Source organism: Epinephelus fuscoguttatus, linkage group LG14, assembly GCF_011397635.1.
Source record: "Epinephelus fuscoguttatus linkage group LG14, E.fuscoguttatus.final_Chr_v1".
Lineage (NCBI taxonomy): Eukaryota > Metazoa > Chordata > Actinopteri > Perciformes > Serranidae > Epinephelus > Epinephelus fuscoguttatus.
The window spans coordinates 36,097,923-36,114,641 of NC_064765.1; the positions used below are offsets into that span (position 1 = coordinate 36,097,923).

General features: G+C 40.4%; 1 protein-coding gene across 2 annotated transcripts in view; it reads left to right on the plus strand.

The window, feature by feature from the left end:
- gabra2a (gamma-aminobutyric acid type A receptor subunit alpha2a) overlaps nt 1-16,719 on the plus strand; it is a 110,346-nt gene that overhangs the window by 75,369 nt on the left and 18,258 nt on the right. The window contains exon 10 of one of the 2 annotated variants that reach the window (XM_049596299.1): nt 1,550-7,794. The exons of the other annotated variant lie outside the window; for it this stretch is intronic. Within the exon in view, the coding sequence (XP_049452256.1) occupies nt 1,550-1,852 (303 nt within the window). The 3' untranslated portion in view covers nt 1,853-7,794. Of the gene's footprint in view, nt 1-1,549; nt 7,795-16,719 lie in introns of those variants that run through there. 2 annotated transcript variants of the gene reach the window in all.

Below are 16,719 nucleotides of genomic sequence, written 5' to 3' on the forward strand. Positions count from 1 at the left end.
GATAATATCTCCTACGTAGAAGATAATATCTTAAAAACAGGAGATACCATCCTGTAAGTAGGAGATAATATCTCCTATGTAGGAAATAATACCTCAAAAGTAGGAGATAACATCCGGTGCTCAGGAGATAATGTCTCCCACAGAGGAGATAACATCCAGTACAAAATAATCTAATAATCTCACACAGGAGATAGCGTCCCGTTCTTAGGAGATCATATTTCCCATGTAGGAAATAATATCTCATACTTAGGAGACAATATCTCTTACGTAGGAAATAATATCTCAAACGTAGGAGATAACACCCTGTAAGCAGGAGATAATATATCCTATGTCAAAGTTCTTGTGTTTTTTTTTTTCATCTTGCCTTTCAGGGCTACCATAGGGTATAGTAATTTTAGACAAGAATAAAATGCAGATGAGGAGTTGTTTTTGTTAAGAGCTAAAGACCAGCTAAATTAAGGGAGCATCTTAAAAGTAGAGAAATCTAAGTTTTCTGGGAACATGTTTAGTTATTGTACTGTGCTAACTGGATAATGTTATAGGCCACTGAATGCAAAAGTAATTTATGGAATATATGAAATGCTTGAAAGAGTATGTGATATGAATAATGAGATGTATGTTTTGGGTGACTTTGATAAAATATATTTAATGGCACTTATTCTGACATGAAAGCAGTAAAGTGTGGTATGCCTCAAGTGCCTTGAGTTGTTTATGACCCCTTTGAATTTTTATTAATAATTATCCGTTTATTTTGAATAATGCCAGCATTTTAATTTATGCAGATGACTGCACAATATACACACCAAAGCCCACACCCAGAGACCTGGAAAAGGCCACAAATTAGGAATTGAAATGAGTAAAAGAATGGGTATCAGTAAAAAAAAAAAAAGGCTCTTGATTAAAACTCTTGATGTGGGGAAGTTTAAATGTGTGGTATTAAAGGTCATGCCCCTTTGCACTTAACTACAGGCCAAGCTGCTGTTTGACAAGTGACCAAAACGAGCCTATTAGGTATTTATATAACAGTGGCCAAGGCTACCACCATGTGTGCACTGGATAAATATTCACAGGTATGCATGATTTGCACAATTTTGAGTGATTTGGGGTTTAGTATCTTGCCCCCAGGACACTTAGACATGTAGAATGCCGCAGCCAGGGATCAAATTACCAAACTTTCAAACTGTTGACGAGCTACAACCTCTTATAGGTGGTACAAAACAAAGGATCTCACCTGGCACTTCTCTGCCTATTTAGAATGTCCATTTGGGACAACATGTCTCTCGTGCACACATAGTTCCTCTCTACCTACTCACAAGTCTGTAAACTACTTCCGCCAGCTTGTCCGTCAGTTCTCTCTTGGACCCACCTTCGTTGCGGTATTTGAGTGTGTTACTTGCTCCTAGTTGGTGTTCTTGCTTGTCATTATTGCAAACATATGGCACACATCAAAACGCAGTGAATTTGTGTCCTTTCAAATTGTGTCTGCACCACATTATTATTGTAATGCTTATTTCAAAAGGTCCCTAACCCTGAGGTGTTTTCCCTGCAGAAAAAGGAAGCGTCAATAATGAAGAAGAATAATGCCTATGCTGTAGCTGTGGCTAACTACGCTCCCAACATCACCAAAGACTCCACGCTGCCCACCATCTCCAAGTGTGCCCTGAGCGATCCAAACAAGACCACATCGGAGACGAAGCCCGAACAGAACAAGAAAACCTTTAACAGCGTCAGCAAAATCGACCGTATTTCCCGCATCATGTTCCCCGTGTTGTTTGGGAGCTTTAATCTGGTCTACTGGGCTACCTACCTGAACAGAGAGCCAGTCATTAAAGACCTGAACCCTTCCAAATGAACTGTAGTGACGAGCAGACAAGCACACAGCTCATTCAGGACTAAAAAACATCTGGTGGTATTCGTTTTTATCAGCCAAAAACTGTTTACATGCACAGAGAATTCCCTTCCCTCTTTCCTTACTGAGTACAGTTTTCGATTGATGCAGGTAAACATTATAACTGAGTTAGAATAAACCTGAGAGCTCATATTACAGGAGTAAGCCAGACATCTTTACCAAGTTACAGTCAGATAGGATACTTTTAGTTAAAGCTGCACAAACAGAGAGAAGCAAACCTTAGATCTTAAAAAACATTGAATTGCATTCCAAAAATTATATTTTCTTTAATTATGGCTTCCAAATATAATAATTATGATAGAAAAGGCTAATATTCAAAAACAATACAGCAAAAACTAGAAAATTATCACTGTTTAAAGCTGCACTAAAAAGTGTTTTTATATTAACAATGGATCAACTGACTGGTGTGTTACAAACAGCAGACAGACACAGTTAGAGAATAGCTGGTGAACATAGCCTCCTAAGATACGAACTTTTGCTTGGTATGTATTTTTAATTTCTCCTAGCTATTTGGGATTAGTGGGACCTGATAAGTAAAATGTCCTCAATGGCCTCAAACTGAACAATAATAAAGTCCCAATGTCTTCAAGCAAGTATTTCATAATTAACAGTGTGTTAGCTTGTTACTGTTGCTCAAATTTGTAGCTGTATCACACTACAGACATCATTAATGATAACTAAACAAGTTTTAACCATAAAATGTGATCAGGTTTTGGACCTTGTCTACTTTTGTGTCTGGGTCGGCTGCAGACTGACTTGGCAGAGATGGCTGCCATATTGTTTTTACATGGATTAGTGTATTGTGCTCTTACTACCACTAGATGGCACAAAAATGTGCATGAACGAGGACAACAGGTCTAGGTTAAGCAGAATCAAGTATAAGGTCAAGTGAGAAGGACACAGGGTCTCAGGAGGATAGTCGAGCATTTAGCAGCTCAAGAGACAGATTTTTCCATTAGTTGGTGGAGACCAAACCAGAGCTAAAAGGTGAGTAACTATTGGACCTGCTATTTGTGTAAATATGCAATTGTTTCACAATATATTTAGTTTGTGTTTTCAGCTTATTTTTCTGCCCTCAAGCGGGGCAGCTGAGTTTGCAGGAAGCTGTCTGCTTCTGTCTCCCTAGAAGGTGGTCACATTAAAATGCTTACCACATCAGACTATTAGCAAAATGATGGTTGATGCATTTAAAGAATCTTTGTTTAAATTTGTGAACTTCATGTAAAGCACATAAGTAGAATACTGGAGACAGGTAGCTGAACATGGAGGCCTCTAGTTTCGCAGACCGGGCGAGGTGGGGGCGCAGCACACCTGCGCTTCACCAACTGGGTGTGGCCAGGTGGATTTTGTAATTTTGGCACACTGTGTGCGCGTGGCGCAACTAATCCTCTTTCCCACCTCCGTCCCTCCTACCTGCTCAAGTCGGAAAGAGGGAGGAGAGAAGGCATGGAGTGGGTTTTACACACATCACACCAATCAAATGAGCCCCTCTCCTCGCCCTTAAATGCGCCGTGCGAAGGTGTAATGAGAGTTTACTCAAGTCGCCATGGCAGAAGAGAGCAGCAGCGTCAGACGGCCAAACTTCTCCCAGGAGGAAACTGATGTTTTGGTCCGGCAGATCCAAGCTCGCAGTGTCCGAATATACGGAACTGCGAGCAGACCTCCACGGGCTGATGATGCAAAGGTAGCCTGGGAGGAGGTCACCACAATTGTAAATCAATGTTGCGTTTCTCTCGTGCGTGCGCTCTCTCCTTCTCCCTCACAGTCTCACTCTGTTTCTTTTCTTTTGACTTTTCTAAGATGACAGATGCTGAATATATACTCCCTATCTGATGCTGTGGCTGTTTGTGGTTGGCTGAGAGGGATGTGAACTCATTAGTTTGCAGCTGTGTTAATCAAATCAGGTTGGGTTTCCATTACACGTGCCAAACGGTGCCAATCCCCTTTGATCTGACATCAGATGTGACGGGACAGTCGATATAGAGATACATTATGTGCTGATTGCAGATAGTTGCATTGAATAGTGTTTTTGTGGGTATTTATTGCATTGTGAATGTGCCTGATATTCTGGAAACCTGCCTGTGAGGTTTTGGTGACGTGTGCGCACTGTCCGCCGGTCAGCCAAACTTCGGCTTACACCGGCTATGCTCCGCTCTGACAGTAGACCTGGTTTCAGCTGGCGAGCTTTTAGCACACCTTCGGCGAAGCCTTTTGGCACGAAACTGTCACTGCGCCAAGCTGGATCTGTCGACACCTCCCCCTGCTGCGCCGCCACACCCATCTCAGCGCACCTCGGTCTGCCAAACTACCAAACTGAGCGCGCCTCGGGTTGCGCTGCTCGAAACTTGCTCTGCGCGGGTTTCGCCACCCTGCGCCACCCTGCGCCACCCTGCACCGCGCCGGGAAACTAGAGTCTCATTCACCGGTCATCAAACACTGACGATCTTGGCTTAATAGTCTGACCAACCACCAACCTAGGGCTTCGGTATTTAATGAGACTCAACAATCAATTGTCTTTCTCCATAGGTACATACTGCACCTTTGAATCTAATAATCTCTTACTAGAATAATGGTGAAATAGTGTTTTGTATTGCCTAGATTTTTGTGCAAGAAATCTTGTCATGTACATTGTGACTACCCTACTGACAGAATTATTTATGTATTTATTTTTGTATTATTATTATTTACAAAATTATTTTCAATTATGATTTTGACTTCCATTGGTTATAAAAAAAACAAGATAATCAAGATAAAATGATTAATGCACCACATTCTGTTCTGCAATGTCGCAGTGTTAAAAATTCAGCGCAACATTCTTCTTTACAGCGGTGTGCTTACACCCCTCCCTAAAAGCCCACACTCACTCAGCCAGGCTGTGGCATGTTTAGTTTAGCTCGAACCAAGTTGGCAGAAAGATTGCCTTTAGTCAATGAGTAATCATATTCAATAATTGTGATGTATTGACCAAAATAATTGTGATTAGGATTTTTGCCATGATCTAGCAGTCCTAGTACTACAATTAAAAGGTCTTAATGTTGTAAGAATAGCAAAATATTTTAATCTATACAGAGAGTTCCAAATCTATTTGTCATTACATTGTTTAATTTGTCAGTGCCTGAGAGCATGTCCCCGCCACCTGCCAAAAAAGACTCCTGGATTAAGGTGACAAAACAAGCTCCACTTTTTCTGGAGCTTTCAAAGATATCACACAGTCTTCATTAGCAGATAAGGTTTGCTCAGTTTCCTGCATCTGTGATGTTCGAACCTTTCATTATTCTGAGCACTTGTATACAGGCTTCCTGCGGATCCTTACAAAGTCTTAGAAGGCACTGAACTGATCAAAAAAAGAATGAATAAAAATAAGGGCTTAATGGGTATTAAAATCTGAAATCATTATTTCAGAAGCCTTAAAGCTGCTGACATGGAAAGCAAGACTTCATGGATATTTTTTCAGACATTGCATTGTAAAATATCTAAAATGATTTGTTGCATCTTTTTTTGTATTGCCTAACACCTGAAGTCATTTCGTGTTTTCTTGTTTTGTCCTTGTTTTGTTGTATAATTGGTATTAAATTTCATTCCAAGTAGCATTAACAAGGTTTTTAAAAGTCTTAAATCTAACTTGCCTAATGATTTAGGAATCCTGTGTATGACTTCCTATTCATGTTGAATTTAAAGTAAATGACCTGTCAAGCCCTACATGGTTGGGATAATGGAAAGAGGAAGGTCATGGCAAATAAAGTATTGTTGCGGGTTAGCGACTAATTTTATAACAAATGTGCTGCATTTCAAGCACTATTCTAGATCAGCTGGATTGAGGGTGTTATGAAAATGAAGAATGCATCAAGAACAGTCTTACTGAGTGGAGCCTATATTAATAAATGAGAGAACAATCATAATAATTAGGGGTGGACTTAACCATTAGGCCCCAACTAAAGTACCCAAACAATTATGGATCTGTAAGGATGTTTAGATATAAATAATACTGAATCATGTTACGATTCTGAATCACTGTAACCTAAAACCGAAATAACATACAAAGGACCTCACTACAGAGGAAAAGACTGTACCACTACATTTACCTAAAAAAAAATGACAGTTACTGGTTACAGTACGTTGAAGATCTAGATTTTCACTCACAAAATATTAAAGTTAAAATATGATGCATTATTATTTATTGAACTATCCAGCATTATAAAATAATTAAAAGCTCCACTTTCAAGTAAATTTAAACATATTGTGCTAATAATACCTCTCCTGACTGCAGGACTTTTACTCTGACATTTACTGTGTGCTATTAATGGTTTTACATAAGAAAAGGTTTTGTGTACATCTTCAGATGCCACAGCCTAGCAACAATCTCAATTAAAAAGATGGTGAAAATAAAGCAAGGCAGTTTGTCTGGGACCCCAGGCCCCCAAATCACTAAATGCACCCCTGTTAATAATAATGAAAGCACAGCGCAGAAAGATGAAAGGAGAGACAGAGTGAAGTTTCCTCGTATTTATAAATAATTTCATCCAAACTCTTAACTAAAACTGAAACTAAAACAAAGTAATCTGTGAAAGTCTGAAGAAGTCACTTTGAATCAATCGATTGACCAGCTGTGTGATCAGGCATCAGGATGGTCCAAAAATGTGTTATTACTTTTATTAGGCCTACTTGTTTTTGTCAGTTGCTGAAAGTAGTAAAATTATTATTGATATGAGCTGCTTAATTCTCATCACTGATTGTGGGGACTGTATGATGATTGTTATTTTAAAGAGAAAAAAAGTGGCATAGCAAAACCATAGCTTTGCTCCCTCTAATTGTATAATGGGGACGCTCCATTGCTTAGGCGCCTATGTTCCTATTTACAGTGCAAGAAGAAATGAACACTCCATCCGGCTATGATATAAATACATTGTTTTGGGTTGTATTAACCAAAAACTAATGCTGTCATACTGTATTTCCTGGACAAAACACTAACAGCTGGCAGGAAGTGAATGTAAAAAATGTAATTTGTCTATAAATCAACAGCAATAATAGTGACTATCTGAGGATCCTTTTCTCCTAAATTTGTGACGGTTTTCTCAGAATAGTGAGGTGTAATACTGATGGGTTGTGGAAGCCATAATTACAAGAAAATGTCTCTAAATTTTATTTTAACTCGTCACACATTTGAATCTTAACTAATAGTTTTGTCAATGATGAACTTGTAGCAGTACTGTTGCTTCATCATCTGAATGCTAAACATGAACTGAAACCTCCCCACTTTTATCTGAATGCTCCTCAGTCTGTCACATTAACATCTATGCCACATTAGACAATTTGCTGTGAACTTATTCCACACTACAGCTTCACCACTATCAGAGCCAGGGCTAAATGATGCGCTGCTGCTCACTCTGTAGCTTTTGTACAGCTTTTTAAACTTTTATCTTCCCCACATGGACTGTGTCACACTGTGTAAGATGATTCTGACTGGGTACTGATGTGTGAGAATAGGTCTCTGTGTGTATGAAACATGTACGTACTCAAACATTTTTTAAAGTGTCTGTGTTTATTTAAATGTATTTTTGTTTTATTGTAATCTTTTTATATGAAATGTAGCAGGAGCACAGGACCTACACACATTTAATAATCTCAACATAAAGAAGATAACGCTGTGTCAGTAATACTGCATTCATTGAACTACAAGCCCCTCCGTCACTTAGTCTTTATGTGTGAACGTTTTTGATATATATATATATATTTATATGTACAGTATATAAACCCTGTCTTTTCTTTGACCCACTTTTCCACCTAGATATATTTTAAATAATTGTTTTAGATATCAATATCTTTTCCATCTTGAACACTTGACTGTGTGTTTCTTTAAATGTCGGAGTGTAGAAGCTCTTTCTGATTCATATGACCACTAATACAAACTTGTGATATTCACTGACAACAAATCTCAGTGTCTTTTTTTGTGCTGGGAAAACTGAGACTTACCCTCTGAGCCAGCATGTTTAAAAAAAAAAAAAAAGAAGAAGAGGTATTGGGTGATTGGTGAACCAGAGGAGTTGGGAGAGGAGACTCGAAGGCACATGACCTGATTGTTTGTGCAATATTTTATGACTGTCAGAGTGAAAACCACAATATTAAGCTAGAAAGTTCATCCTTGATTTTGCAGATCCACTTACTCAAGCCCAGCCACAAGAAGAAAATACATTACATTTGTTCATTTCATAGTAGAATATGATCTGACTGGATGGCGTGTCACCTAGGTGAGACACCAGTCAAGCTGTACAAAACCGGTTGTATTTCAACAAGTCATTTCTGTTTCCAGCACCTTTTCAGCCCCCAAACATGGGTGTTTTTTAGGGACCCATCGTTGTTTTTTCCATCGTAGATAGTGCCATGAAAAGTGTTTTGTTTTTATGATTTCATGCCAGCAAGAGCTGTGGCCGCAGGCTTTGGGCACTATTTAGATGGTCTAAAGTGGACGGCGGAGGGCGCATAATCCATGTCGCAAGTGTCATTGCTATTTAGATGAAGACGCAGTTGTCATTTTCACGCCCTGCGCCCTCATCGTCTAACTAGCAAATGAACTTGTGCTTCTCTGGGTGTGTTGGTCTAAAAATGAGGAGTGGTCAGGTGCAGTATTTCGCTGTTAAACAAGTTAGTAATATGCGTCTCTAGGCGGGTGCACAACGCGCGTGCACGCTGCTCAGACACATGGAGCAGCCACACATATGCAAAGATAACAAATAAAAATATGATTACAATGTGAAAGGTTATTATTGTGCACATTAAAATATTTATCAGAAACACGTCTTAATGGTCAGTTATTAATCAGAATGATCTAATCGCAGTAATAACGATCATCATAATCCGGGAGGTCCAAGCTGCAGTGTCCGAATATACGGAACTGCGAGCAGACCTCCACGGGCTGATGATGCATAGCCTATAAAATGAATTGTGATCATGTTGGCATGTAAATCACAAAATCAAAGATGTGAAAACGTTTGATAAACTTTATTTTGACATAAACACAACAATAACCAGCTTCTGTGAACTATAAACGTAAACTTGTAGCCCTACAAGTACAAATGTATATTTTTTTTAAAAAAAAAGCTTTTAGAACGTAAAACTGAAGATCATCTAGTCAGGAGGAGGAGGAGGATGATGACCCCAGCTCCGCAGCCAGCGCACAGCCAGACCAGACAGCCCGGGTGCAGCCACGGGACCAGCCCTTCCTGCACCTTCAGGCGGGTGGGTTCAGGATGCTGGAGAGGGAGCTGGGCTCTCTAACCTCCCGGGTTAAAATAAATTGAATAACTTAAAATTTCTCGACAGCGTGTCTCTCGTGCGCGTGCGCTCCTTTCTCTTTTGCAGTCTCACTCTGTTTCTTTTCCTTTGACTTTTCTAAGATGACAGATGCTGAATATATACTCCATATCTGATGCTGTGGCTGTTTGTGGTTGGCTGAGAGGGATGTGAACTCATTAGTTTGCAGCTGTGTTAATCAAATCAGGTTGGGTTTCCATTACGCGTGCCAAACGTGCCAAACGGTGCCAATCAGACATCAGATGTGACGGGACAGTCGATACACAGATACATTTATCGTCTCCTCAGCTGTAAAATGCTCACTCTTTCCAGTTGGTAGGTCCGCCATCTAACTAGCTCTCTGCCGTGCGCTCCAATCGCGCCTCTTTTAAAGGGAATGAGAGGAGATACTCTGATTGGCTTAACGAATGATACGCCCAAAACACACCCATGACTAATTCACAGAGTAAGTCCAACCCTTTTAGACTCTCTGCCATGGCGCACAGTCTGAAAACGTGCTGTCTAACTAGCAAGTGACTGGGACACGCCCATGCGCCGCACGCCTGGCGCTTTGTGTTTTAGACCATCTAAATAGGGCCCTTTATGTTTTTGGTTTGCCTGTCCGTCTGTACATCCAGCCGTCCCATTCTCATGAACACAATATCTCAAGAACACCTTAAGGGAATTTTTCCAAATTTGGCACAAACATTAACTTGGACCCAAGGATGAATTGGTTAAATTTTGCTGGTTAAATGTCACGGACCATGACCTTGTATCCATTATCTTTCTTGTGAAAAAAAGTTGTAGCCTGTCTTTTATACAGCATCTTTCACCGCAATTTGACGCTTTAATCTTTTCTCTATCTCTCCAACAGGCAGGCATAGGACCTTTCTTAGCACTGGCTGAGTCCACCTGCACATGTCCAGATTTAAAACAAAATGACTGAACAAAATGACCACATGTACACATGGACAACAGTCAGGTGCGCCGTGCTGTCCAAGGTGCTGAGTGTGTCTGGAGCAGAGCAGGTCTCTGTCTCCCCGTGCGCAGTAGTGTGAATTTTTATGCTATTAAGTAAGCGGAGAAAACATGTCTCTCATTGTTTAATAGCAGCAAAACAATAAGGCTTCATTCATCAAAGACAGAAACTCGATCTCTCTCCTTCTCTCCCTCTTTTTCATCTGGCTCAGGTGTGTGGAATGGATCCTTCTCTCTGGCTGGCTGCAGGAGCAAACCGTTTTATTTGGGGTTTTTTTTGTTTTTTTAACGGCAGTGAGATAAACATTTCCTGCAATTAAACTGGTGAACTGGTTTATAAGCAGTGTGCTGTGAGATCTGCTGCTGCGCACCTCACAATCGTGCGTAATAGTCGTGCGTAATGACCGCTCCCCGTCAGTTAAACTGCACGTCTGTCATGTGTGTCTCACTGACAGGTGGAGAGCCTACAGATATTAACTACGAGCCCCTCCATCACTGACTGCTCTTGTCCTGTCCTCTCCCTCTTCTTTCTCTCCTGTCCTCTCTGACTATCACTGAACTCTGGCTTTTGAACAATGCAGGAGAAATGTTGCAGACAGTTTATATTATCAGCCTGGGCCTGGGGCTTGTTGTAACAGTAAATGGGATGTGTTGTAACTTGTGTAAGTTAAACTGTATCTGTGTGAGTGTACATCTTACCCCGCGCGATGTGGGCAGCCAGGTCCAGCCACACACTGCTACTGCCGCCAAGTACTAACGGCTGCTAGCCCTGCCCGTTGGAAAGAGTGTGGGATATACCACTACTAGGAATGGGAGGGGGGAACTAAATCTTTTAAGACTTAAATAGCACATTATTGCACTTTTATAATGAGCACCACCTACATTGTGCTTTCAATAAATACTACTGCATTGTTCAAAAATTATTAATTGTGTCTCAAATTATTCTAGGGGGGTACAGCTTTACTGAAGGGGGAGTCATGACCCCCCTGTCCCCCCCGGGATTTTCGCCCCTGGTAATTATGACAAACTTTTACAAAAAAGTCTAATAGGATAAAACGATGAAGTGATGACATCTTATATTCAAAAGATCAACTTCACTGTGACATCATAATGTTCTGCAAAACACTTTTCTGGACATTATTCAACGCCATTTCTCAGGAACTGGACTGGCCTGGAAATGTTTGGTTAGATACTGAATTGTTGACACTAATCTTGGGTGCCCATCTTGAAACTGTGTTGATTGTAGCATTTTTTTCTGGCAACTGCCCGGAAATCTCAACTAAATCTTCCTCAAAGGATTGACTTGACTTAATTGTCACCACATGCACTCAGTATGGACTGCATACTGCATGATAACTACTGGTGCTCTCTAAAGACCCCACCCCTTAGAGAAAGACTGGGATGGTTTATGACATCACAGTACATCAGTGGAACAGCAAGGACCCTGGACAAAAGACTAAATAAACACCAGACCAGAACTATTCACAGGATCCACTGAAAGGACATGGAACAGTAGTCAGTGAAGAACCAGAAAAACAGAGACTATCCTCTCCCCTAAAAACAACACCTTGGCCACTTGTACAAGCAGCTTATTGCAACCCATATTTTATGTTTTGTGTAGGCAGCGACCTCTAGTGGCCATAGTTTTTATGACAGGAGCAAAGGAGGAAGTCAGGTGACACAGTATAAAGAGTGACAAAGTCCACATAAGGAGGCGGTCAGAGTAGCAGACTGGTCAAAAAATACAGAACTTTCACCCAGAAAACCAGGGTTTGTGTCCCATGGGAAACTCAAAAGCCAGTGTTGAGTTATTTCATTTTACATTCTTAATGTCACATTGTTACATAACATCTAGTCATCGCATTACGTTGTACATAACGTTGTGTTAAGTAGAGTGACAGGATTCTTTTCCTAAACCTGACAACAATGGTGGGGGCGCATCTTCAGGAAACATTCCTATTCGACGTATTAGACGAGAGGGTAGGAAGAAACACCATATGTGGTGGTATGGGTTAGAGGACTTTTTGGGAAAAGATCAGGGACATTCACGTCCATGACAGGGGTGGATATGGAGTTATGATTATTTTGTAAAATCACAATATTCATTTTCTAACATGGTAGCCCCATCCTAGTCATTTTCTGCCATGTTTGAGATTTTTTACCCAAAGCAGTTAGGACCCACTAAACAAGCTTTATGTCAAATGGCCAAAACCAGAGGGTGAAATACTGGAAATAAGGACAAAAGTACAAAAAAAAGTCAAAGCAGATTGCCTAAAGTACAAATTAAAATACCTAACAAACCCTACCAGTTTGTAGGTTTGCAATGCTTATTTAAAGTTTTCTGACTTTCATGTCTTGTTTTTCTCATAGTTTTGACTGCTGATTCAGGTTTTTCAGGTTATTTGTCATTTCAGATTTTTTTTTGGCACTTAAGTGACCCCATACAGACCACAGTGTTTTTTCTTTCTAATGCACAGTGTGGTAAGGTTTGTTTCTGTGGGTTTAATTTATTGGGAGAATATTGCAGAGTTGGTTCAGGCATACACCCACTGATTTTCCCATATTAATCACTTACATTTCCTTTGTGTTGTTACTATTGATTTGTGGTCCTTGTGAAAGTGACAACTAATGCTTTCGAAATAAACTGTACCCAATCATATAGGAGCAAGCTTCTTTTTAGCTCTAATTACAGAGTTTCTCAAGCTTTGATCAAGCTACTGTAGCCCATGATTCAAAGACAACAATGCTGAAACCATACCCTAACAGTATATGCAAATGTTATGATAATATCCCTTTCTCTCGAAAAGTTTGCTGTGACCCCAAAGCCTCAAAAGAAAATATATGCTTTCTAGCTACCATACCATAACTAAAGGATGATGGGATATAAATATGATTTTAATGTTTTTTACTGTAAATAGTTGTACACCATCGCGATGCCCTGGTGACTCAGTGAGCTGATGTAAATAACACCGGTGAAGTGTAATAACTGCTGAAATGTTTATCCTCTGGGCTCCTTGCACTTCATCTCAATGTATTTGAATATGTAACCTGAAGATCTGAGTGAAGAAACTCATGATCCCTGGTGTTACACCCTAAAGACAGGACCACCACTGAGAGGAAGACCAAAGGGTTGTGTGACTTCATCATTACATCACATGTGACAGCTATTGGGAACACCACTGTGTTCAAAATCATTATTTTACTGCACTATATTCACTGTTTTATTTGAGTGTCTGAATTTTGAGAGTTTTAATGCCCTTAAAAATTCCCACAGTGGAATCAAAGTGTCATTTGTACGTACACCTAACAATCCCACAATGCAATAAGAAAATAACAGCTGTGACTCTTGACCTACCAGTTTGCACACTTTACTGCATACGACAGAGTAAACTAATAAGCGTCAGTAATATAGACAGTACTGAATGAGTGTAAAGTTTTTAGGGTAATCTGAAATTTCCATGAAATTTTCTGAGAGGGATAATGATTATTGATATAGTTTAAACCTTTTTGATCTGCTGTGGGGGTTTTTGTCCGCACTCATGACCGCCATGACTGGTATTATGTTTTCAGGTTGTTCATCCATCTGTCTGACTTTCTGACCATCTATCCTATTCTTGTGAACACATTATTCCAAGAGCAAATTCAGCACAGACGTCCACTTGGGCGATGACTGACTGATTTTGGTGGTTATAGGTCAAAGGTCAGGGTCACTATGATCTCTTCTATCTCATTCCTGTGAGCGTGTTATCTCAAGAATGCCTTAAGAGAATCTCTTCAAATTCAGCGCAAACCTCTGGTTGAACTCAGTTTTGGACTGATTAGATTATGGTAATCAAAGGTGAAGGTCACTTTGACCTTGTGTCCATCTCATTTTTGGGAACGTTATATCTTAGGAACACTTTGAAGGAATTTCTTCAAATTCAGCACAAATGTCCACTTGGACTCAAGAATGAACTGCTATGACTTTGGGAGGCAAAAATCAAGGTCACTGTGACCTCAAAAAACATGTTCTTGGCCATTTCACAATTATCCAAGCACCTGACAAAATTATAGCTGGAGTCTAGCCAACCTGGCCGCCACCTATGCACTGGACCTGTCTGATTGCATACCTGAAGTTGCCATGCCATTGCACTGGGCATACCCAGATTGTTGGAGCTGCTGTCTTTCTTTTTAACAAAATTATGACACAAATGTCTTATACAATAAAATGATGAACTGATGACATTACACATCCAAAAGGTCAAAGGTCAACTTCACTGTTACATCAAAATGTTCTAAAGAAACACTCTTCTGACCGTTATTCAACCCATATCTACGGAACAGAACAGGAGATGTTTGGTCAGATACCAAATTTATGACACTATGGCCTCTAGTTTCGGATTTTGCAAGTTTGGCACACCGTGCGCCTGGAACAGCTACTCCTCTTTCCCACCTCCATCCCTTCTACCTGCGCATTCGGAAAGAGAGAAGAGAGAAGGAGTGGAGTGGGTTTTACACACATCACACCAATCAAATGAGCCCATCTCCTTGCCCTTAAATGTGCCGCGCGAAGGCACAATGAGAGTTTACTCAAGTCGCCATGGCAGAAGAGAGCAGCAGCGTCAGACGGCCAAACTTCTCCCAGGAGGAAACTGATGTTTTGGTCCGGGAGGTCCAAGCTTGCAGTGTCCGAATATACAGAACTGCGAGCAGACCTCCACCACAATTGTAAATCAGTGTTGCGTTTCTCTCGTGTGTGCGCACTCTCTCTTTCTCTCTCGCAGTCTCATTCTGTTTGTTTTCTTTTGACTTTTCTAAGATGACAGATGCTGAATATATACTCCCTATCTGATGCTGTGGCTGTTTGTGGTTGGCTGAGAGGGATGTGAACTCATTAGTTTGCAGCTGTGTTAATCAAATCAGGTTGGGTTTCCATTACGCGTGCCAAATGTGCCAAACGGTGCCAATCCCCTTTGATCTGACATCAGATGTGACGGGACAGTCGATATAGAGATACATTTATGTGCTGATTGCAGATAGTTGCATTGAATAGTGGTTTTTTGGGTATTTATTGCATTGTTAATGTGCCTGATAATCTGGAAACCTGCCTGTGAGGTTTTGGTGACGTGTGCGCCAAACTTCGGCTTACACCGGCTGCGCTCCGCCTGCGCTGACAGTAGACATGGTTTCAGCTGGCGAGCTTTTAGTGCACCTTCGGCGAAGCCTTTTAGCACGAAATTGTCACTGCGCCAAGTTGCGCTGCTCGAAACTAGCTCTGCACGGGATTCGCCACCCTGCGCCACCCTGCACCGCACCAGCAAACTAGAGGCCTAAATCTTTAAACTGCGCTGATTGTATAGATCTTCTGTGCTGCCAGGTTGAAGATATGTGTGACACATCCATGATTTAGATTATGTAACTTTGCAGCAAAGTAAACTGTAACTGCAGCATGACTGGTTTGCAGAGGCATAATACTGATAGTGTTGGACTGATTAGATTATGGTATGGTATAATACTGATAGGTGCTAATTCTAGTTTCAAATTACACTACTATTATATACTTAATTTTCACACTAAAGAGTCCATACCTATATATATAATAAAATGTGAAATACACAACAAAATGAGATATAAATGAGAATGAGAAAGAATTAGCCCAAAACAAACAAAAATTACTCAGTTACATATTCCTGACTGTTAAAAAGTTACAGGAAACACAAAGCATGATAAACAATGCCATTATGATGAGGTTTGTCATTTCTGAAAGATAAGAGATAACTGTTATTCAAGATAACTGATACGGCATAATTGACAAACAGGGTCTAGGAAGAAAGTTTACCAGAAGTGCTGGAATTTATCCTCTTGGGACCATAAATATATATGCAAATTTTATAACAGTCTGGTTTGTAGCTCAGGACTAAAGTGACGAACAGACTGACTTCATCACTACAGCCCCACTGGACAAAAAAACCCACACACACACACACACACACACAGAAATACACACAAATATCTGGCTTTTGTCTTTAGTGTGAAAGGTTGTAATCAGCACTCACTCTCGGGACCAATGACTCTGCAGTAGTCATTGGAGTTTATTGATTCCAGCTTCAATCAGCTCTTATTGGCAGTGATGGAAATATGACACCTGGGTGGACGCGCTAATCTCTACAGCCCCTCTTCTGGTGTGATGCAGTAAGGTGCCACTGCTAAGCAGCATTGGAATACCATAACAAATTAGTCTGCGCCAGATTAAGAGAGATACTGAATGTGTAAAAGAAGTAACCATAACACTTTCACTGGCCTCCATGCTGGTTTCTACTGTTAATTTACCTGTTTTCTGGCACTTTCATGACGTCAAATGTGACACACTAGTTAAAACAACAGGAAGGCATACCCATCTCCTGCAGAGCTGTGTACATGATTCTGGTCTACTGACAATGGGAAAGGAATCTGTCACCTATTTTTTGTGTGTTTTCCCATGTTTTAAATAATGTGCAAACATGAGCTAATTTGGGTGGAAATGTGGTATACCTTTAAACTTTGCTACCACTGGGCTAAAATATTGC